Raw genomic sequence first — 24,277 nt, 5'->3', positions numbered from 1 at the left:
GCAATCATAAGCACACACACTGTTACTCATTTAGAATCATAACTACTCACTTAGATACATTTATAACCTACAGACATCACCATTAAACACACTCACATGCGCGCGCAAGTTAAAGGATTACCCTGTGGTTTAAGCATGACATAGAGACTTCTGAGCTCTACACGTTCAGTCCAAAACACATATAAATTCATAAATGTTAACAAGAACGCATATTCATTATTGGTATCACCAGGTTAGCAGATAAATACACCACTGGACCATTGACATATTGTCAATGCAGGACTTGGAAGTTCAATGGGTCCACTGAAAAAGAGATTGTGCACTTTGAAAACTCTTAAACCTGGTATACTGAAAACCTTTGTGAAAACAATCCTCCCCCTGTATGAATTCAGTTAAATTGAGTTTAAATAATACATGTTCTAACTAACATTTCTGATTTGGAGTTTATCAATCACAGTCATTTTGAGTCAGAACTACAACCCTGAAAATTACTGACTACAAAGACATTCATTGATTTTCAACAAAATATTTTGGCTTGTGTGTCATGTAACTCTGAAATATGACTACCCCACTTAAAGCATAAATTACTGAAGTTTCATTCACACACACACACACACACACACACACACACACACACACACACACACACACACACACACACACACACACACACACACACACAGTGACACATGCACAGAAACACACACAAAAACATTCATCATCAAAGGAAGCCTCAGTCATACCTTTTGCAGAACAGAAACAGCCAAGATCAATTCCCACACGGAAACATGGTCCGGATGGTCAGCCGCTGTGTACTGCAAACAGAAGTGGCCACACTGTTACTCATTTTAATTTAACTCAGAATTACTCAGATAATTCCATAACTTACTAACATCACTATGATTAAAACACACACACACAAGCCATGTATGGTTAAAGCATAGCATAGAGACAACAAAAAACATAGGTACACAGATTATAAGATGTTTGATGGGTTGTTGACAGACCAGCTTTTCTGTCGGTCCGAGGGGGAGCATATCGTCTTTTGTTTCATATTTATTGACCAAGCTTCGGCCTTGGTCAATAAATATGAAACAAAAGTCGATATGCCCTATATCAGCTATTCTGATTTACCGCAGTCTTTATCACGCGAATCCCCAACAGAAGTCAGACTTTCGAACATTAATATACGTAAGCAAGCATGATACGTCTTGACGTCATATGATTCCTAGCATATTTACGTAATGCTAAACATCCGGTTATCTCGAGTCTTCTCCGTAATACATGTCCATGGGTTTTTCAATGTTCGGTGATTTCCGTGGATACTGACTTGCGCAAAGGGATATGCGCACTAAACTGTCGCCTGCAATCAACGACATGGACCATTCTGGTAGTTGTTGCTGACAAAAACATGACTTTGAAACAGAATATAATGTCAGAATAGCAATATAAACGCTATTGTGTTTTCAACGTAGCAATAGGGTCCGATATATAGACTCGAACAAGTATTATGCGACTCGTCATACTTGTCTCGTCTAAATATCGGACCCTGTTGCAACGCTGAAAACACAATAGCTGTTAATATTCACACATTTACAGCCATTTTCTGGACTGGTATGGATGGTAAAGACGTGTATTCAATAAATAAACGGACTTGCGTGATTGTTTTTCTGATTAAATTCGTTGTAGTATTGAGGGTTGTTTTATTTTATTTTCCAGGTTATTCACTTTCACTGATTAATTAAGGTAATGTGTGTGTGTGTGTGTGTGTGTGTGTGTGTGTGTGTGTGTGTGTGTGTGTGTGTGTGTGTGTGTGTGTGTGTGTGTGTGTGTGTTGTAAACCGATTGTGCATGACTGGTTGCTACGACTAAATATCCTGACCGTGCCATATTTTGTCACCAAACACGTAAACTGAATGATCACACATAACATTAAATAAGAGAGCATACACACGCCCGCCCGCCCGCGCGCACGGACACACACACACACACACACACACACACACACACACACACACACACACACACACAATCTCTTTCAAACACACACACACAGTGACACGTACGATCTCTCTCACACACACATTCAACAGAAGAACAAAAGTCTCTTTTTTTATTATGAGTCAAACAAATCAAGCTCCATTACCTCATCAGATTTACTTTTTACCATTTGTAGACAATAACATTATGTGGATGTATAAAGGTAAAACATCACTTCAAATATGCTATAATCTCAAGTCTTGTCATATTAATTCCTATTTCTTACTTAAAATCGTTTGAAGCGAACACATCTCAACAGTAAAAAAAATTGGCACAACTAGCCTACACCAGAAGAACAAAATTGAAGGAACTAATACCGACAATAAACAAACTGAGTAACTAAATAAGCACAGACTTGTCAATATGAAATTGACGCATCACATTATATTGTACAAGAAAACCTCCAAGCATATATATAACAGTCAAAGTCCTGCCAGACGAAAGCATACTGACCAATTCTTTCTGGTGCAGAGGGACACTTCAAACGAGATATTAGACGTTGAATACGGTCAAATAATGATCATACTTCAGTAATTATGGCACTCGTTCATGGCGTGAAATATAATTACAGACCATGGCATTATGCTCGCCTTATCTTAAAAGTCCTCAGTACTTCTCACACACACACACACACACACACACACACAGTGACACACACACACACACACACACACTGACACACGTGCACACACACACACACACACACACACACACACACACACACACACACACACACAGAAAGACACACGGATTACCCCAAATGAAGCAGCTAGACAAAACAAAACAAAAGTACAAATTTAAATATTCAACTACAAGACAATATTGGCACATAAAGTAAACAAGAAGCATTCGAGATGCGAGGGGTGTGTCAAAAACACGTGGACAAGGAGCACGTGTGTGTCCCCCTTAAAGCAAGGACATTCACTCTTTCACAAGCCATACAAACCCGACAGAGTTATCTCCGCACATCGTCTATTGCACATAGGTTTTATTAAATCACTTGTTGACACTCTTTGATATCTTTTCTTTTAACTTCCTCACTTCGGTAGCGAATGTTCACAGCTGTAATTTGTAATACAAGGTGACTATTTCCGTGGATTTTGTACGTTGAGATTTTGTTCTGTAGGGAACTACAGGGAAACAACCTTTGTCACTGATGTCAATCGTGGGTGTTTCTCCACATTATGGGAGCATTTTATATGTTATTGTTTGACGCGTTATTTTGCGTTTTTTGCTTGCTGTGATTGTGCTCATACTAGTGTGCTCATAGTGTACTTCACTTTATCTAATTACATTTAACACACAACAGGGAAACAACCTTTGTCACTGACGTCAATCGTGGGTGTTTCTCCACCTTATGGGAGCATTGTATATGTTATTGTACTGTTTGACGCGTTATTTTTCGTATTTTGCTTGCTGTGATTGTGCTCATAGTGTGCTCATAGTGTACTTCACTTTATCCAATTACATTTAACACACAACAGGGAAACAACCTTTGTCACTGACGTCAATCGTGGGTGTTTCTCCACCTTATGGGAGCATTGTATATGTTATTGTACTGTTTGACGCGTTATTTTTCGTATTTTGCTTGCTGTGATTGTGCTCATAGTGTGCTCATAGTGTGCTCATAGTGTACTTCACTTTATCCAATTACATTTAACACACAACAGGGAAACAACCTTTGTCACTGACGTCAATCGTGGGTGTTTCTCCACCTTATGGGAGCATTTTATATTTTATTGTTTGACGCCTTACTCTGCCTTGTTTGCTTGCGGTAATTTTGCTCTTCTTGTACTTCACTTTATTTAATTATATAACACACTTACAAAAGATATTTTCCTACCTTCAGTTTCCTGTTTCAATTTTAAAACAACAGTTAGGGACAAAAATCCATGTTTTCACTGGAGCCAGGCAGGCTATTGATTCAGTCATGGTATGTGTTTAACATAAAGTAAGCTTTCCAGGAGTGTGAGAGTCTGATTAGATCTGTGATGGTAAGCTTGCTCGTTTTTACCAGAAGTAACAGTAGTCAAATACCCCGAGCAAATAAAAACTGCATTAAACGTATATTTCTATCATCACCACTGGACCTTGTGGGTTAAAATCCTAAAACATATCATGTATTGGCCTATATTCACACATATAAAGGCATTTTCTGGCTGGGTATGGGTGTAAAAGGTATATATATTTAATAAATAAGCGGACTTGCATGTTGGTTTTCCTGATTAAATCAGTTCGTTGTGCTGCTGGTTGTTCTATTTTATTTTCAAGGTTTTTCATTGTCACTGATTAATCAAGATAATGTGTGTGTGTGTGTGTGTGTGTGTGTGTGTGTGTGTGTGTGTGTGTGTGTGTGTGTGTGTGTGTGTGTGTTGTAAACCAATTGTGCATGACTTTGGTTGCTACGACTAAATATCCTGACCGTGACATAGTCACTGAACGCATAAACTGAATTATCACACATAACATTACATAAGAGAACACACACACACACACACACACACACATATATACACGCACACACAATCTCTCACACACACACACAATCTCTCACACACACACACACAAGCTCACACACACACAATCTCTATCACACACACAATCTCTCACACACACACAATCTGTCTCACACACACACACAATCTCTCTCACACACACACAATCTCTCTCACACACGCAATCACACACACACACTCTCTCTCACACACACACAATCTCTCTCTCTCTCTCACACACACACACAATCTCTCTCTCACACACACAATCTCTCTCACACACAAGCACACACACACACACACACACACAATCTCTCTCACACACACTGCCGTACATCATTGGTAAGGACTCATCCACGCATTCGACAAAAGAACAAAAGTCTCTTTTTCCATTACGAGTCAAACAAATCAAGCTCCATTTCCTTATCAGATTTACTGTTCACCATTTGTTGACAATAACATTATATGCAGGTGTAAAAGTAAAACATGACTTCAAATATTCTATAAACTCAAGTCTTTCCATATTAGATTTACTGTTCACCATTTGTTGACAATAACATTATATGCAGGTATAAAAGTAAAACATGACTTCAAATATTCTATAAACTCAAGTCTTCCCATATTAATTCCTACTTTTCTTACTTAAAATCGTTTGAAGAGAACACATCTGAACAGTAAACAAAATTGGCACAACGTACACCAGAAGATAAAAATTGAAGGAATTCATAACAACAATAAACAAAGAGTAACTAATTAAGCACAGACTTGTCAATATGAAATTGCCGCATCACATTCTATTGTACAAGAAAACCTCCAAGCATTCATATCACAATCAAGGTCCCGCCAGACAAAAGCATACTGACCAATTCTTTCTGGTGCAGAGGGACACTTCAAACGAGGTATTAGATGTTGAATACGGTCAAATAATGATAATAAGTAATTATGGCACTCGTTCATGGCGTGAAATATAATTACAGACCATGGCATTATGCTCGCCCAATCTTAAAAGTCCTACTTCTCTCTCTCACACACACACACACACACACACACACACACACACACACACACGGATTACCCCAAATGAAGCAGCTAGACAAAACAAAACAAAAGCACAAATTTAAATGTTCAGCAACAAGAAAATATTGGCACATAAAGTAAACAAGAAGCATCGAGAGTGTAAAACATCTCATTACTGTAATACTGAGTCAGCAATTAAGTAATGTTGGTTAGGTAGGGGGCAATGTTGAACACTCTCAACCAGTTCCCAACAGGCGTTGAATTTTCCTGTTCTTGCACAATGAAAAATGCGGATCCCCAATAACGGTTGTCCTCTCTATTTAAACTTTTTCAAAACTAACGTTAAAAAGTATTATACATCATGGCCAAAGGGCAACGTATTGAGATCTGAAACTATTCAAAAGGGTTTTAAAGCTCAAGTTGTAAACAAAACGCCAAAAACTAATTTGATGGTCAATTTGCAGCCATTCAGTATGATTTATTGGGTTCATACGATCCCCAGTTAAGTCGACCAAACAAAGATCCCATATTAAGTCAAATATAGATTTTATTGCTGAACGATCGAATGTATGAAAGGCCATGATCGAGTTAGTTATAACGAAACTCAAACGAATAAAGTTCCTTGGACAATTTTGCATGCCGCAAACATAGAGTCGAATTTCTGTTATTTGGCAAGAGTTTCCCAGTAAACACGACTTATCTAAGTTGGGTTTTTTTAAATTTCATTCAGAAATTCTAATTAATTGCAACGCAATCATTTTGGAAATTGTTTCTAAAATTCCAATTTCATTTGTTTGTTGTTTAATTTAAAAGAACAAATTAATAAATTTACGTTTCGGTTTCCAAGCTGCAATGTAATCCCATATGTCCAGACCGAGTAAAAAGATTGACCAAAATGTAATCCCATTTGATTGAAAAATAATGTTGTCATAGAGCCGACTCAACTTCTGTTAAATGCCGGATATGACGACATCAAAGGCATTTCTCGAAAAAGTGAGAACATATCTGAGATAGGGTCTGGAAAAACGTTCATGTACAGGGGTTTTTCCTAAAGATCTGCCCAGCAGTTTTCGGGAAATTGCTCCACGCCCACACACAAGTCAAACACACAGACCCTCGTCTCGAGTCCCGGTCTATCTGAATACAATTAGTCAAAACTTGACTAGATGTAAAATGAAAAAGAAATGCTTCATATTTTTTCATCAAAATACAAGATTCTACGAATGCCACGAATCACGTTTTTAACGCAGTTGACTAAAAAGCAGTATCATTAGATACCAACTGCGGGAAGAATAAAGCTAGAAATCAAACCTGTCCAAAGGAGCGGTTTCACCGCCAAAACTCAACCCCCTCCAGATTGAAAACTGGAAAATAAACAGCACGTGTGCTGACCTTTCATTTATATGTACAGAAGATCAAAACTGGACACGATTGAACAGCGATGGTGAAAAGGAAAACACAGAGTGAACCCTATACTCTCCCATTTAAAGAGGGGTTTGTTTGTTTGTTTGCTTAACGCCCAGCCGACCACGAAGGGCCATATCAGGGCGGTGCTGCTTTGACATATAACGTGCGCCACACACAAGACAGAAGTCGAAGGCTTCATGTCTCACCCAGTCACATTATTCTGACACCGGACCAACCAGTCCTAGCACTAACCCCATAATGCCAGACGCCAGGCGGAGCAGCCACTAGATTGCCAATTTTAAAGTCTTAGGTTCGAACCCACGACCTCCCGATCACGGGACGGACGCTTTACCACTAGGCCAACCGTGCCGGTTTTAAAGAGGGGTGTGAAAAGAAGTCATATTGAAACAATTACGACTGACCAGAATGTGGGCAGGTGTTAGATGAATCTATCACGTTCTGTAATACTGACACATGCCCCGCACGTGTCGCCCTGAAACAGGCATGGCATCTTAGAAATAGACTAGAAATGCCGCAAAATATCAACATTTTATTTAAATCATTATTTCTAAACGACCGCATGATGACAATATCAATGCCACATGTCTAGTTTGACAAAAACTTTTTACCTTGTAATACTTCTGATTAGGTTGGAAGATTTATTTCGTGAATTTCATGAGCTTTACAAGGGAGAGTCATCCTGGTATTCTCTGCATTAAAACAAGCCGACTAATTCATAGCACGCATGTCATCATCTGCTCCGACTTTACCAACCTACATAATGTCAGCAAACACTGCAAAACGAGATATCACAATTGCCGATATCAACCTCACAGCTCATATACAAAGCATCGCAGGTCCTTATCAGCAACATATAAAAGTAAACAAACACCGCATTTTAAATGAACAATAAAAAAAATTACGACAAAGTCTTTTTTTCTGCACTCAAACAAGCTAAAAACGAATGTACTTCAAGGTTTTGCTACTTACCCCTTTTCCCCAAGATAAACAGCGCATACATAAACATGGGACAAAAGCATACTGGTGTGAGCAAAAAGATTTACAAAATTAAATGTTAAAAACAATTGTGACACATTTTTAACAGCATTTACAACCGTTTTTTCTTTCTTCATTTAAACAGCAATTTATCATATATGTTGCCAAAAATAGGTGGGACCAAAAAATTAGCAATTACCCACAAATCATAAATCAATTTCCAATAAATTGTATAAAATCAGAAATCATCCACAAATATACATATCTATTTATCCAAATCAGCAATCTTCCACAAAACAGACATACTGGCAATTGATGTGGTTTAATACAAATAAAAATCCATCAGCAATCATCCACAATACAGATGAATGTGCCAGTGAAGGTGGTTTCATAAAAGTGGCGAACATCCATAAACCAGCAAAAGCCAGATAGTACAGAATAATCTGATGTAGTGTCCTCGACATAATATCAAACGCAATGGATTCTTACTATAACAAGAAATTCCTTTGAGGTAGGAAAAACACCCCCGTTGGTCAAAGGGAAATAACCATTCTCACTGCACCCATTCTCACTGCCACCAACTGAGAAGGTTATTTCCCTTTGACCATGAATATGTTTCTGTATAAGTCCTTGTAGAATCTTAATCCACCAATAACTCCCTAACCGTGTGTTTGACTGGTCCCAATTTTTGTATTGACCAAGTGCGCACGGAAAAGTTCCTGTAATCCATGTCAGAGTTCGGTGGGTTATACAAACACGAAAATACCCAGCATGCTTCCCACGAAATCGGCGTATGCTGCCTGAATGGCGGGGTAAAAACGTACACGTAAAAACCCACTCGTGAAAAAACATGAGTGAACGTGGGAGTTTCAGCCCATCAACGAAGAAGAAAAAGAAGAAAAAGAAGAAGACACCTTCTATGTTCTAACATCTTCCGGATCGACAAACAGTAACCGAGCATTCTTATCTTAATCAAATACGGTTTCAAAGGTTTCCTGTGATTATCTCTATTTCATGTTTTTTTTACATTCCCAAAAACGACTTGCGGCAATAGGAACACAGTGTACTATATTTTGCTCGAGAGAATATTATCAGGTAAGTGGTTTCATAATATTGGCAATCATTCACGAAGCAGACAATGTATTACCAATGAAGGTGGTTTTGTAAAATCAAAACAGCCACAAAACTGGCATCAAAATCTTGCTAAAGAAATATAAACGCAGGTGACTACATCTTGTTTTAAGAAAACATAAACATGTATCAAAATATGGTTACAAATACAAATATCCACAAAACACATATTCGAGTCTTGGTAAATGTAACAACATCGACAAATATAGCTATTCTGATAGACACATCCATATTGCGATCATCCAAGGATAACGCTACGGAAGTTGGTAAACGATATCGGCAATAACAAAGACGCATGGTTCCGGTTTTTTCCACGTGTATAAAGTACACGCATACCTCGCCAGGTTTGTTTCTGTGACTAGTCGACAGACGATGCCATTTGCTTTGTGCTTTTTGTTGCTTTCTGTAAATGACATACATTACGTGTAAAATCCAGTTCTTTAACAGGCAACAAACCTTGCAAAGTTCAAGAAGCTGCAATCTGAAGCGACCTATCTTTGATTCTAGCAGACGATCTTCCATTTCCAATGTTTAACACAAAATCAGCAAACTCTCCTGTCACATAGAACGTCCATTGTTTAGTGCAATGTTGAAATGAAGTTACCGGTTTGAAACATTTAGTCGTTTCTTCTGAGACAATCCTTGTTCTCTTATCATCTACAGATTTACCGAGGTCTTCATCACGCAAATCCCCAACTGAAGTCAGACTTTCGAACATAGAATAAACGTATAAGCAAGCATGATACGTCATGACGTCATTTGATTCCTAGCATATTGGCGTAATGTTAAACATCCGGTTATCTCGAGTTTTCTCCGTAATACTTGTCCGTCACCGTGGGTTTTTCAATGTTCGGTGATTACCGTGGCTTCATGCGCAAAGGGATATGCGCACTATAACCGTCGTCTGCAATCAACGACATGGACCATATTCTGGTAGTTGTTGCTGACAAAAACATGATTTTAACACAGAATATAATGTCAGAATAGCTATATAAACGCTATTGTGTTTTCAGCGTAGCAATAGGGTCCGATATTTAGACTCGAACAAGTATAATGCGACTCGTCTTCGACTCGTCGGCATTATAGGGGAAAGGCTCCTAATATGGACCGGCTCCTAATATGGACCACCTCCGGTTCTGACAAACTAACGGCGCTAGAGCGCTCAAAACAATTTCATTCGCTTTATTCACCCTCTCTGGATAAGTTGCACATGTCAAAACAGTTGCAGAAACACAAACCTCAAAACCGTTACGCGTTTTCGCTTTTTTTCACTTTTGGCAGCGTTCACTCTAAATTTGCCGCCTGAAACGGACTCGTTTCTGTCCACAGCCAAAGCTTTTATCACACACAAATGGCTATATATGACAGCTAAGGACGTATTTGTTACATTTTAGCAGTGTGTACCCCGAGTTTCTACTGCAAACAAAAAATAATAGCAAAACCTCAAAATATGTGTGAATCCCCTAATATGGACCACCTTCAACAAATCGAAGAAAATAAAAGCTAAAGGCAATTAACTAGCCCTCGAGATTTCAAAAAAATATAACAAATAGTATTTTTTTTTTGGAAGTTGATAATTTCACTTATTTTCACTCTGTTTTTGATAAGCTTCTTCAGTTTCCTGGTGTGCTTCAAATAATGCTCTCATCAACCCGAAACAGCTAAATCTAAAGCATATTTGAATTAGTCTGACTTGCACACTAAGTTGTATCATGTTATTTTGAAGTACAGGGGGCTTTTTACAGTGATTCGTGAAGGCCGCTTCACTGGTCCATATTGGGCGCCCAGGCTCCTAATGTGGACCATTCGTGATTTGTTTCTGTATTTAATTTTTACTGAATGTCTATCAAAGCTATTTCACTCTAATTAGGCCTAACGGTTGCACTAAGAGAGAAGGACTACCAACAATAAAATGAAACTTCTTCGTAAGAAAACAAGCTAGTTATCAGCAAAAAGTGGTCCATATTAGGGGCCCTTCCCCTACTTGTCTCGTCTAAATATCGGACCCTATTGCTACGCTGAAAACACAATAGCTGTTAATAAAGTAGTTTAATCTTGTACAAAGCAAAATCGTTGAAAAAAAATAAAAAAGGAACCTACACCAGATTCAAAATAAAAACATCCACAACCTGGCACCTACATCCTTATACAAATACACTTTTCTTTGACCATGTTCGGAGGGGAGGGGGGCAAGAATAAACACTTTAAAAGAATCTATAAACTTGAACAAAATATCCCATTGTAGAGGTCTCAGTACTTTAAAAAGTGTAACAAAAAAATTGTACAGAATCTGTAAACAACATACTATATATGAAACAAGGAAGGGACAAGCTCTGAGAGAAATATCCATGTCGTGTGAATTACGATCACGTCTGACAAAATCACAAAATGTCCGTTTTTAGCATGGGTTCTTGAAACCCGATGTAAAAGACAGGACTCAGAAGTCAGAAGTCAGAAGTCAGAAATTTATTACACAAGGATAAAGGTTTTAGGCTAAGCCTAATCTTTCAACCTGTCCTTCGATCATATGCAGAGAATACTTGAAAACGTTAAGCATAAGACTGCACGCGCACACACACACACACACACACGCACACGCACATGTTATCATATCATTCCTAAAATAAACAATATCTCATATCATCAACATATTGGACTAGTAAAAACATCAAAATATTGTCAATACTAAGAACATTTGATACACCTTTGACTATGACTCTACCCTAATGAGACTTCGTGTCATCATTACTAAGTACAGCAGTACCATATCCGTATCATCCCAAAACATACAGCAGAAATCACTCAATAATTTCAATGTAATTAGACAAGCCACACCACACAGTTAAAACAAAGAAACTTACCGCACAAAAAACATTAACGTCTTCTTCTGCACTCAATATGACTGGTAGTGCGTCAAGTTTCTGCTCGGTCGCCATGACGAATCACAGTCTTTGGTAGGTTGTGACTGACACCACAAAGATGCACCTGCAGTTGCTCCCCTTTGGACAGGTTTGACAAAACAAAGAGAGGATCTCCTTTCCCGTTTTATCGCAAGTCTCATTACTAGTTTCATCGCAAGTCTCATCACTTATTTCATCGCAAGTCTCATTACTAGTTTCATCGCAAGTCTCATCACTTATTTCATCGCAAGTCTCATCACTAGTCAGGACCCTGCAGCACTGACGTTCTCTTCTGCACCAGATCCTCGCGTTCCCTTTCCAGTTTCACCTTCTCCTTCTGCAAGCCCTCGCTTTTCATCTGCAACAAAACATCACATTCTTTGTGAGTTAAGTATTACATAACAAAAACAAGTTGCATCAAAACATTTGGTCAACCCGTCGACCTGAAAATAAAAAGATCGACTCTGAAATCCCATCAAAACAAGTATTGTTTTGTGTTTTTTGCGAAGGGCCATATCAGTGCGGTGCTGCTTTGACATTTAACGTGCGCCACACACAAGACAGAAGTCGCAGCACAGGCTTCATGTCTCACTCAGTCACATTATTCTGACACCGGACCAACCAGTCCTAGCACTAACCCCATACCAATGCCAGACGCCAGGCGGAGCAGCCACTAGATTGCCAATTTTAAAGTCTTAGGTATGACCCGGCCGGGGTTCGAACCCACGACCTCCCGATCACGGGGCGGACGCCTTACCACTAGGCCAACCGTGCCGGTCCAAAACAAGTAAATTGAGACAGATCGAGCTGCCTCGGCAAAGCATGCCAATACAAAACGATTGGATAACTTGACTAAATGTAAATAGAGAAACATTCCTCTTTCATTACAATACACAAACTACATGTAGTTGCCATTATCTCTCACATTCATGAAAACATATATTGCCACACTCACTGCAAATAAATTATATAAACAGGAACAGGAACTACATGTATCACTAAACATAATTTTATGTTCAAAACGTATACTTACGTTTCAAACGGACAAAGCTACTTTATTACATAAATATGTGATGGGCTAAAAATTACACTTTCCATAGCCTGTCAGACAATGCATGCACTCATTATAGATCAAAAACTGACTTTGTAGTCGTTTGTGATCTATGCAGAATTTTAACAAATCCAGCAACCTTGGCCAATAAAGATCACAGGGAGAGAGAGACACAGAGAGAGAGAGAGAGAGACAGAGACAGAGAGACACAGAGAGACAGAGAGAGAGAGAGAGAGAGAGAGAGAGAGAGAGAGAGAGAGAGAGAGAATTCTGTGTGGGTAAAGAGAATCGAAGCATCTCTTTTAAACCAATCAATTTGGTTTAATGAATGACGGCATTTGGAAGCAACACACAGGGATCGCGTTTACGCATGATTTTTGCGTATTTGACGCATTTTAAAAGTCGCTGACGCGTTTTTTTCGCCGCGCCGCGTTAGCCATACGCAAAAATATTGTAACTTTTTCTTGTCTTCACGCAGCGCTTTTGCTCTGACTTAATAATCACCCGATCCTGAAACTGACTATAGGGCTCAAGAAGTGACGACACACATGAAATCTGCACGTCAAAACTAAAGTCCGTTTCTTTTTGCATCGAAGTATCGCAAACGAACGTAACGAGGGTATTACCAGATAATGTCTTGTCGGATAATGAAACAGACATTAGCTGCTCTCCCATCTCGCGCTTCCAAAAGGCGGAAAGTGTGTCTAGTCGTATTAGAGCGGGAAACAAACTCGCAAGGCCCGAAGGTTGGAGACAGCAGGGGTGTTATTCGACAGGCGTGCGCGGAGTTCGACAGGAAAACTCGCCGTATTTAGGTAAGGAGTGTCTTTAAGCCTTTCGTGCGTGTTTTGTTTGTGTCTGTACGTGTTTTCGTAGTACGCAAAAATATTGGTCCGTGACGCGTTTTTTTCGTTTCGTTGCGTATGACTTACGCGTTTTTTAAAAAGCTAGCGCGATCCCTGAACACATGTTAAACAGTAACTTGCAAGTTCAAATAAGAGCAGTTTTACGAGAATGAAACTATAAGTGATGCACACACAACAAAAAGTGCAAGGTGCATGAAGAACAACATAACTATCTTCCTAATAAATTCAAACAAAAGGAACGTAACTCACCCGGTTTTTCTCATTCAGACGGATGTCTGTGTCCAGCTTACCCCGCTCAGTGCGGATGGCGTAGAAGCGAGTCCAGAACTCGTGGACAGCGACAATGGACATCATCTTCTGCTCTCTGCGGTCAAAGGGCTTGCGGGGCTCGGGGAAGTTGATGGGGGTGGAGGCCGCCTGAAGGTCTATAGTCTCATCATCACGGGTGACGGAGAAAGCCTTGGGGCCGGACCAGCAGAAGCCCAGCACGAAGCGGACACTCTTCTGCCACAGGGAGGCGTCCTTGATGGGGAAGGAGGTGGGAATGGTGAGGGGGGTGGCGCTGCCCTTGGGAGAGTGGATGGTCACCGACATCTCCCCTCCTCCGTACAGCAGCGTTCCTTTCAGCTTCATGAGGCGCTTCTTGGCTTCCGGTGTGTTCCAGATGCTGTCCACCATTTTGTGACCGCACTCAAAGCCTTGCAGCTCGCTGTAGAAAACGATTTCTCTGTAGCCTCCACCTTGGCCGAGGAAGAAGAGAGTTGTGCTCTTCCGCCTGTCAGCCACCTTCTTGCCCTCCTCCTCCCTCTGAGCGGGGTGGTTGTTCTGAAAAGCCACCTTCCATTCTTTGATCACTTCCTTGATCTTGTTGCAGGGGCACAGGTTGAGGTTCTGCTCGACACGCCACGCTGTGGGCCAGTGGAGCATGACGAGGTACAGGTAGGCCTCCAGGTAAGGGAGCGGTTCCAGCTTGGCCTTGTCGTACAACTGCAGCGCCCAGTCCAACACGCACTCCAGGGGAATCCTCCGAGCGCAGCTCTCGTCCTGAGAAATGCGGGCCATGGTGAGACTGAGGATGGTTTTCAGATCAAAGGCATTGCAGAAGTTGGACAGAACGTTTTTCTCGATCAAAGCATGCATGCCTGCATACTCTCTCTTCGCATTCTCCTCATCGCGGAGGCCATAAATTGACCGGAGCGAGTTGCCTCCCCTTCTTCTGACTCGTCTCCTTCTGAACTCACAAGCATCCTCCTCACTGAGATCCATTGGGACGAAGTCTGAGTCCTCCCCAAAGTAGGTGTCCAGGCACTCCTGCAGGTGCACGAACATCATGCGATCCTTGATACTGCTGGTGTAGCTGGGGCTGTACTGGTAGCACGAATCTTCTTTCAGCTGAATCTGCTCGTCTTCCAGGCGTCTCATGGGCTTCTGGTAAACAAAGTACAGCATTTTCAGTTGAGCAATGCGGTCATCTCCGATCTCAAGCAGCTCGTGTGGAATGTCTGCCTTCTTCACCAAGAACTTGTGCAGTTTGGCGCCCTGGTCAAACTTGAAAGCTGGGAAAAAGCGACAGCAGTCGAGCAAGGTCACCACCACTCGAAGCTCTGAGAAGAACCCACAGTTGTTGTACTCTGGGCTGGAGTCTTCATCGCTGAGCATTTGTTCACGTCGGAAGATTTTGATAGCTTCGAACGCCATGTCCAATACGTCTCTGGCTTCCTCGCCTTCCAGCATCTTCTCGCTCTCCAGCCTGTCTTTCAGCACGCCAATCAGTCTCTCCTTGTATACCTGGCCGTGCGTGTCGCACATGTAGGAGCTTTTGGGTTTCATGTCTTGGGCTATCTTTGTGTACTTCTCAGCCAGTTTCCAGTTCTGACAGTGAATGTAGATCCGTGCAATTTGCTGTGCAATCATGGGATCATCAAATTTCTCAAAACCAACCTTCAGCACTTGCGCTGCTTGATCGTAACCTTCTTTTTCTCCGATTTCCAGGATAATGGGGGAGAACTTTGCCTTCCCCTTTTTGTACTCAGCTCTCTTCTTCAGCATGTCCTTCATGATCTTGACCAGCAGACTCTGGACGGAGGATTCGTTGTAGGGCTTGAAGACGTCGGAATGAAGGAACTCCAGTATGACGTCACTGATTTTCTTGCCGTCCTGCTGACAGAGGTATTTGAGGACCTCCCGGGACAGGTAGCTGCTGATGATGCGGACACTCTTCACGTCGCCCCCGAGGCACAGTTCAGAGGTTCTGTTCAGGAGAACGTTGATGGACTGGCTGAGACGCGCCTCCCAGTGAATGTCACCTTTTGAGAAAGTCTTCTGCCCGAGTCGCGGTCGCTCTTTTCCCTTGGCCTGGCTGGGGCACATGATCGGGTTGAAGCAGCTCATGGGGATGCTTTTGAAATCCGGGTCAAAGCTGTTGATCAGGGCGATGTACTTAAGAAGCTGCTTCTCACGGAATTCAGTTATCTTGCTGACAAACTCTTCAACCGCATGTTTGATGTACCCTTGGTCAAAGTTTTCCTTCAGAATGTTGAAGGAAATGAGAAGCTTGGGATGCAGAGACAGCTGGTCTCTGTTGTATTCCTCCTCCAGTCTCTCGTACGTTGTGCGAAACCACTGAATCTCGTTCGCTAGGAGTGCATGCCCAAGGGTGACTTTGGACTTGTCCTTCTTTCTGGGAAAGTCTGCCATCCTGACGCAGATGACAAGGACGCAGAAGACCGGAAACCCCCTGTCTTTCGCCTCCTTCCCGGCCTTCTCGTTCAGGTGAGAGCAAAGCTGGAAGACCTTTTCCTGGTCCTCGTTGTCGATCAAGACCAGCGGGGGGCTGGGACACGCTTGTTCTTCAAAGTTCCTGAAGCGTGCAATCTGATCGCACGTTTGGTCGGTGATTTGCTTTATCACACAGCAGCGTACGTCTTTCCTCAGCTCCCAGAGAATTTCCCTTGCGGTCGTGCTGCCACCCGCACCTCGCTGGTGAAGCAGAGAGATGACCGCCACTTTTTCATCCTCTTGAATCTGCCCATCCAGTCTCTTGTTGACTTCCTTCAAGAGGTCGTGGAACTGAGCCCTTCTCAAAACCTGATCGCTAAAGTAGAAGTTCCACCAGCTTACTGTCTTCCCGCGGTAGAAGTCGATCTCAAACTTCTTTTTCTTCTTCTCGATTTGCTCTGGGGTGCCCCTCCTCACGATGTCCTGCTCTTCGCACTCCTTGACGCTGAGGATGTCGAGGTCCGACAGCTCGTTCTTCTCCCTCTCCTTCATGAGGCAAGGGGTGCCGGTGGAGGACGGCAGCGTGCAGCCTGTACCGATGTTGCAGCCACAAATGTTCATCACGCTCTGGTTGACGTGCGACCAAGGCATTCCGATCACTGACCTCTCTTCCAGTGTCCGCTTCTCCACGTAGCTCCTTCTGACCACTTCTGCCATCAAGTCCTGAGCCACCTTCTCGGACTCCGCCACCAGTATCCACTGATCGGGAAACTTGGTGAAGATCTCTTCTAGTGCTCCCAAGACGACATCGTAGTTCTTGGACAGAAGTAGAATAATAATACAGGCTTTCTCGGAAGGGATCTTGCTTTTGTAAAAGCGAACTGCTTCCTTGAAGCCCTCGCCCCGCTGTGATCGCCATGTTGTTGCTTGCTGCTCCTCTTTTCCAAGCGGCATGTATCCATTGCAGAAGATCCAGCATTTAAAAGAAGAGTTCTCAATGCTTTCTAGTAGTTTGGCAATGCCATCCTTACTCCCGCATGCACTGTTTTCTGTGCTGCCCTTGTCAAAGTTGTCTGTGGTGAGAGCTTTGTAGACTTGTCCCAGATGGGACTCCATGACCGAGTACAGACCTCTGGCCTGACCGTTTGCATCCTGCATAGAAGGGTCAAAGTCGAAGACAGCCAGCGGCTCCAAGCTCTTGATGAAGGTGAAGTTCTCTGCCAGAAATGAATTGGTCATGTCTCCTGAAATGGGTCCTGTAAAAAGAATTGGATAAATGTCCACCAAGTCAAACTCGTGCTCCCCAGTAAGCAGTCCATGCAGCTTCCTGTTGAGATTTGGTACTTCCATCGGTTTTGGCCTGGACGCCTTTTCTGTCTCTTTTCGTTGAAGCGAGAGTTGATTTTTGACCCTCATGAACTCGTAGATATCGTGTGCTTCCACAGACACGACAGAACCGTTAACGTACCTGTACAGGTGTGAGTGTTTGCCAGTGACTGGGGTCAGAAAGAACGCATCGTTGGCCACCAGACTGCTCTGAGGAATGATGTCCACTTCAACAACGTACAAGTCTTTGTCGCTGACACCCTTTCCCACGACAGGAACAAAGACCGGATCTCTGATGCATTTGATTGCTACCTCGCGCTGGTCTGGAGGGAAACCACGGTATATTTCTTCAGTGATGGCAAACTCGCATTTCTGCTTGTCGATACGTACGCCTAAGATTCCACCCGCTGGAAGTTTCCCTGCTGTGTCGACTTCAAATTTGCCTGCAACCCCAAAATGAATGGTTCCGTTCACTCGTTCATTCATGCATGCAGCAGCAAACTGCACAGCTTCTTGGGCAAGGCGGTTTGTGTCTGTTCCTCTCCTGGAGGAGCAGTACTTGTGAAGCGGTTCCAGCAGGTGCCCAGGTCTGGATTGTTCTTCCGGCAATACGTGGCCTTTCTCATACACGTCTCTTGGGCATGGTCTGCTGTCAAAACTTCTGTAAGTCTCCAGCTTCTGTGTGACCGGTCCAGACGTTTCTCTTCCAAGTCTCCCTGGAGGCTTTTTCAGTTCTTCAACAGCTTCATTCCTTGCCTTCAGAACTTTGAGTCGCTTGCCGAGGGTCAGCTCTGGGAAGAGTTTTTCAACGAGACCTTCATCAAGCTCTGCCAAGACTTCTCCGTCTATGTCTTCCTCTTCAAAGCGAGCGGCCAAGTCCGTGCTCAGGTTCTGCTTCTCTAGGCATATTCTCATCACTGCTGATACCCTGTCTGGTGTTATGGTTTCCAAGGGAACAGGATTCAAAGCCTCACCAGCATCAACCACATCTGAAACAAAAGTGTTGTCCCTGCAGCCATGGTTACAAGTTGGTTTAAACAAGATTTTATTGTGAGAACAATTAAGGGGTTGCAAATACAACAGGAACAATTGGGACCACACAAGCTGAGCTTATAGTTATACTAAGTGTGGTAACATATTTACAGCTAAATAGGAATTATTTTTCATATGATGTCAAAAGTCAAAAAAGTACTAATACCCTTGTTAGAAATGTAAAACAAAATAAAGAATGTGACAAAATAATCTTCTTCTTCTTCGTTCATGGGCTTAGACTCCCACGTTCACTCATGTTTTTAGCAAGAGTGGATTTTTACGTGTATGACCGTTTTCACCCCGCCATTCTGGCAGCATACGCCGATTTCAGGGGAGGCATGCTGGGTATTTTCGTGTTTCTATAACCCACCGAACTCTGACATGGATTACAAGATCTTTTCCGTGCGCACTTGGTCTTGTGCTTGCTTGTACACACGAAGGGGGTTAATTCACTGCACATAAGTTGACCTGGGAGATCGGAAAAATCTCCACTCTTAACCAACCAAGCAGCAGCGACCGGGATTCGAACTCACGACCTCCCGATTAGGAGGCCGACGTCTTACCACCACGCCCGTCGCAAAAATGAATCAAAGGAGGTAAACAAGGATGGGAAGGTTGATTTGACTTTGGATTACAATGAACAATATCGGTGGAAGGAAATCGGGAAGGTTGGTGGAAAAAAAAGGGGGGGGGGGGAGTTGGTCGGAGAGATGATGACTAACGCAGACTTACTTATTCAATATTCATGCTGCAGCAATGATTAAATACAGAATTAAATCTAATCTTGTCAATCTAAGTCGTGGAAACACACAAACGCGGGGATATAGCTCAGTTGGTAGCGCGCTGGATTTGTATTCAGTTGGCCGCTGTCAGCGTGAGTTCGATCCCAGGTTCGGCGGAAATTTATTTCAGAGTCAACTTTGTGTGCAGACTCTCTTCGGTGTCCGAACCCTCCCCCCGTGTACACTACATTGGGTGTGCACGTTAAAGATCCCACGATTGACAAAAGGGTCTTTCCTGGCAAAATTGCTTAGGCACAGTTAATAATTGTCTACCTATACCCGTGTGACTTGGAATAATAGGCCGTGAAAGGTAAATATGCGCCGAAATGGCTGCAATCTACTGGCCGTATAAAATTTCATCTCACACGGCATCACTGCAGAGCGCCTACAACTGTACCCACGGAATATGCGCGATATAAGCCTCATTGATTGAAACGCTCGTTTAAATAACACAAACAATATCTTCAACAAATATATCAAACAAACATGTACATACCAATAATCAAGCACTAAAAAATCAACATGGTGAACGTAGCGTACTAAAAATCTTCCGCTTAACAGTCATTATAGAACTATGTACCTTCTCAAATATATTAGTATTTTCTGAAAGACGTAGGCTTGGCAAGCCAAACAATAAGCAAGGCTACACGTTAATTTGTTAACATAATATTTTGTTTGGACCTAGCTATTGATGTGTACATTATTTGTTGTTAAACAGTTGTTTGTTGTATGTTTATCAGGGTTTGCTAGTGTGTGATAGGGTTCGTGTCCGTCTGTAGATGTTAGTTTCTTTGTTAGTCCTGTGTTGACAACTCTTCGACAAGCGCTTAGAACTGTACCCACGGAATACGCGCTATATAAGCTTCATATTGATTGATTGATTGAATTTAAAAAGGAAAATAAAGAAAAACCTAATGTTTTTCATTTCATCCTAGGGATATTATGAAGAAAGTTCAAGGACAAGGACTGGGATGTCTACTTATTTGTCTTTAAGGGGTTACTTGTGTGTTCAAATCGCTCGTCAGAAACATTACACATTTTGTGCACAGGTTCCTCTAAGCAATATGGACACATCTGTGCAAAGAAAAAAGGGGGTCGACGTATTAACTTTTTTTTTAGAATTTTTTTACTGGGGGTTGTCAAGTACGATTTTGCGAAAAACACTGCGATTTTTAACATGATCCCAACTGACATATTTAGCTCTACAAATAATAAATGAGACATTAGTTTGTGTATATAAATGAATGGAGAGTATAACTTTATCATAAAACGGTACTTATCAACGTGCATTTTCAGAAAATGATCGAGGTTTATCGAGGGCGTACACATAAAATTATCACTCCTTTAGTAGTAAAAACGTATTTAAAAAAAATTCGCGTGTGAGAAACATTACACATTTTGTGCACAGGTTCCTCTAAGCAATATGGACACATCTGTGCAAAGAAAAAAGGGGGTCGACGTATTAATTTTTTTTTTAGAATTTTTTTACCGGGGGTTGTCAAGTACGATTTTGCGAAAAACACTGCGATTCTTAAGGGGTTACTTGTGTGTTCAAATCGCGTGAAAGAAACATTACACATTTTGTGCACAGGTTCCTCTAAGCAATATGGACACATCTGTGCAAAGAAAAAAAGAGGTTGACGTATTAACTTTTTTTTAGAATTTTTTTACTGGGGGTTGTCAAGTACGATTTTGCGAAAAACACTGCGATTCTTAACATGATCCCAACTGACATATTTAGCTCTACAAATAATAAATGAAACATTAGTTTGTGTAGATAAATGAATGGAGAGTATAACTTTATCATAAAACGGTACTTATCAACGTGCATTTTCAGAAAATGATCGAGGTTTCTCGAGGGCGTACACATAAAAATATCACTCCTTCAGTAGTAAAAACGTATTTAAAAAAAATTCGCTCGTCAGAACATAACTAAACTTGAACACAGCTAAGTTCACTGTATACAGATACAATACCTGTAAACAAAATAAGTTGTTGTCGTATTGTCTGCTTCACAATTATTCCCGTACCAACCCCACCCCCATATCTTGACTGACAAAAATGATAAAAAAAGAAATAATTTGGGAGTGCTGTTGGTCAGTTGGTAGAGCGCTGGACTTGTGATACATGAGTTTGAATCAGGGTGAAGGGTTGGGGGTCGGAACATTTGTGTGCAAAGTTTCATGAAGATCTATCCAGTAAATTTCTATGAATCGCACACCACACACACACACAGAGACACACACACACACACACACACACACACACACACACACACACACATATATATATATATACACCAGGGTAGATCAGTTAGTTTGTAAGGGGGGTGTTTTTAGAATTCAAGAGTGTAAATCGAGGTCGCAGAGCGCCCGAGACTGATCAAGGGGCATACGCCCACCCCCCCCCCCCCCCCCCACCTCAACACAAGAAAGAACAAAAAGTCGCACGTGAAATCCATTACACATTTTGAGCACATGTTTCTCTAAGCTATATGTCCACAACTGCAGACAGACAAAAAACTTTGTTTTCTTATTCTTTTTTTTTTTATAAGAGTTTTGTCAGTTTTGGGGGGTACCGGGTGGACACATATGACCTTACAGAAAACACTGTAATTCGTAACGTCATCCTAACTGACATTTTTATCTTTAGAAAAGATAAATAAAACATTACTTTGTGTAGATAAAAGAATGGAGAGTATCACTTTATTATAATACGGTACTTATCAATGTGCATGCCGAAAATTATCCAGGATTGGCGAGAGCGTACACATACAATTATCACTCAAAAACGTTGTAACACAAAATTGGCTCGACAGATCATAAACAAATTTGAACACAGCTAACTTCACTATATACCGTTGCAATACCTAAGAAAACCATAAGGTGTTTTCTTATTGCTTACTCCACAATTATACCCGCACCACCCCCACCCCCATATCTTGACTGACAAAAATTGATAAAAACATTCATTTGGGAGCCCAGTAGGTCAGGCGGTAGGGAGAAGTGTGGGTACTGTGTGCAGAGTTTCATAAAAATCTGTATAGTAGTTTTCTCTGAATCGCAATACAAACACATACACCCAAACACTTGGTGCCTTTAGTGCACCGATACCCCCTGCCAACCCCCCCCCCCCCCCCCCCCTTCCCTCCCCCAGATCCAATACCACCCCCCCCTCCACCACCCGCCCACCCCAGTAATCACAAACACACACACACACACACACACACACACACACACACACACACACACACAAGCAAACCAACCCCTCATAGCGATAAGAATAAGTACACAGTCAATAACTATATTTCTGACTATTTACAATTGGAATACATGCATACTCTCTCTCTCTCTCTCTCTCTCTCTCTCTCTCTCTCTCTCTCTCTCTCTCTCTCTCTCTCTCTCTCTCTCTCTCTTTCTCTCTCTCAAATATGATTTTGAAGCGCATTACATAAAGTCGGTATCTGATATCTAAAGTGTTTCGCTATGTTTTCGTCCTGATCTTTAGGATCCGGAGGATTATTTTCTGTTGATGATCTAAGGTAACGGAATTGTTCTTGCATTTTGAGGGAATTTGACAGGTATCGGGGTGTGTGGGGGTGGGGATTTGGTGTGGGGTAAATGATCAAAAGGCTTGCACCCTAACACAGCTGACTTGTAATCTAGCCTGAACTACGAAAGCAGCCACACGCATACTCATAGAGGCACGCATGTTTGTGTGACGGTTTGCACGAATAAACATTGAAAATTAGTTTTTAGTTTTGATAAAAACAAACGACATTTCCTTTTAGCACACAGGTGCTCAGCAAATGTGAATTGAAACTCGTTCAATTATCCCAAAATGTCATAACGTTTGGCAATATAATTATTTAACAACAACAAAAAGACTACCGGATTCCGTACATAAAAAAGTCAGGGGCTGTAACAACAATTCGCGGCATTGGACTGTGGGAGGTCCTACACAGCTAACACTGCGACGCGTAACCAAAATCTACGGACACACTTTTTATCAGTTGATGATACGAACACACTTGCATATTGGGGCACTACTAATTGTGTATTTCAGTTATAATGCATCACGTTACCTCAAACTTCGTCTCAAGTTGGAAATGTCCCCCTTGTCCAAAACCCCGCTCCTACCATCCACAACAGGGAGGACATTTCCAACTGGAGACAGAGTTTCATGAAGATCTGTCCAGTAGGTGTCTCTGAATCGCACTACAATCACACAAACACACAGACAAGCACACAGACACACGCACATACACACGACACACATGGGTGAATCAGTTACTTTGTAAAAGGGGTGTACTTTGAATTCAAAAGTCTAAATTGAGGACGCGAAGCGACTTAGGCTAATCATAAGAATGCGCCCGCCCCCCCCCCCCCCCCCCCCCCGAAAAAATAATCTGTCGTGAGATACATTACACATTTTGTGCACAGGTTCCTGTTAGCAATGTGTACACAGGTTGGGGTTTATAGTATCGGTCCTCCCCCCCTTCTCAATTTCCCCCTGT

General features: G+C 41.8%; 1 protein-coding gene and 1 long non-coding RNA gene across 2 annotated transcripts in view; both read right to left on the bottom strand.

The window, feature by feature from the left end:
• Positions 1-2,995: 2,995 nt before the first annotated feature.
• Positions 2,996-3,485, bottom strand: LOC138975268 (uncharacterized). Its single transcript, XR_011458584.1, has 2 exons — positions 3,359-3,485; positions 2,996-3,185 (listed from the first exon to the last, which is right to left on the bottom strand). It is a non-coding gene; the product is annotated as an uncharacterized lncRNA (long non-coding RNA).
• Positions 3,486-4,851: 1,366 nt separating this feature from the next.
• The window catches only part of LOC138975267 (sterile alpha motif domain-containing protein 9-like), a 26,849-nt gene continuing 7,423 nt past the window's right edge, over positions 4,852-24,277 (bottom strand). Inside the window, exons 6-7 of the mRNA XM_070347922.1 lie at positions 14,153-18,936; positions 4,852-12,344 (exon numbers count right to left, since the gene is read on the bottom strand). Of these exons, the coding sequence (XP_070204023.1) occupies positions 12,246-12,344; positions 14,153-18,936 (4,883 nt within the window). The 3' untranslated portion in view covers positions 4,852-12,245. The remainder of the gene's footprint in view (positions 12,345-14,152; positions 18,937-24,277) is intronic.

This window comes from Littorina saxatilis, linkage group LG9, assembly GCF_037325665.1.
Source record: "Littorina saxatilis isolate snail1 linkage group LG9, US_GU_Lsax_2.0, whole genome shotgun sequence".
NCBI lineage: Eukaryota > Metazoa > Mollusca > Gastropoda > Littorinimorpha > Littorinidae > Littorina > Littorina saxatilis.
This window is presented reverse-complemented; position numbering and strand designations above follow the sequence as displayed.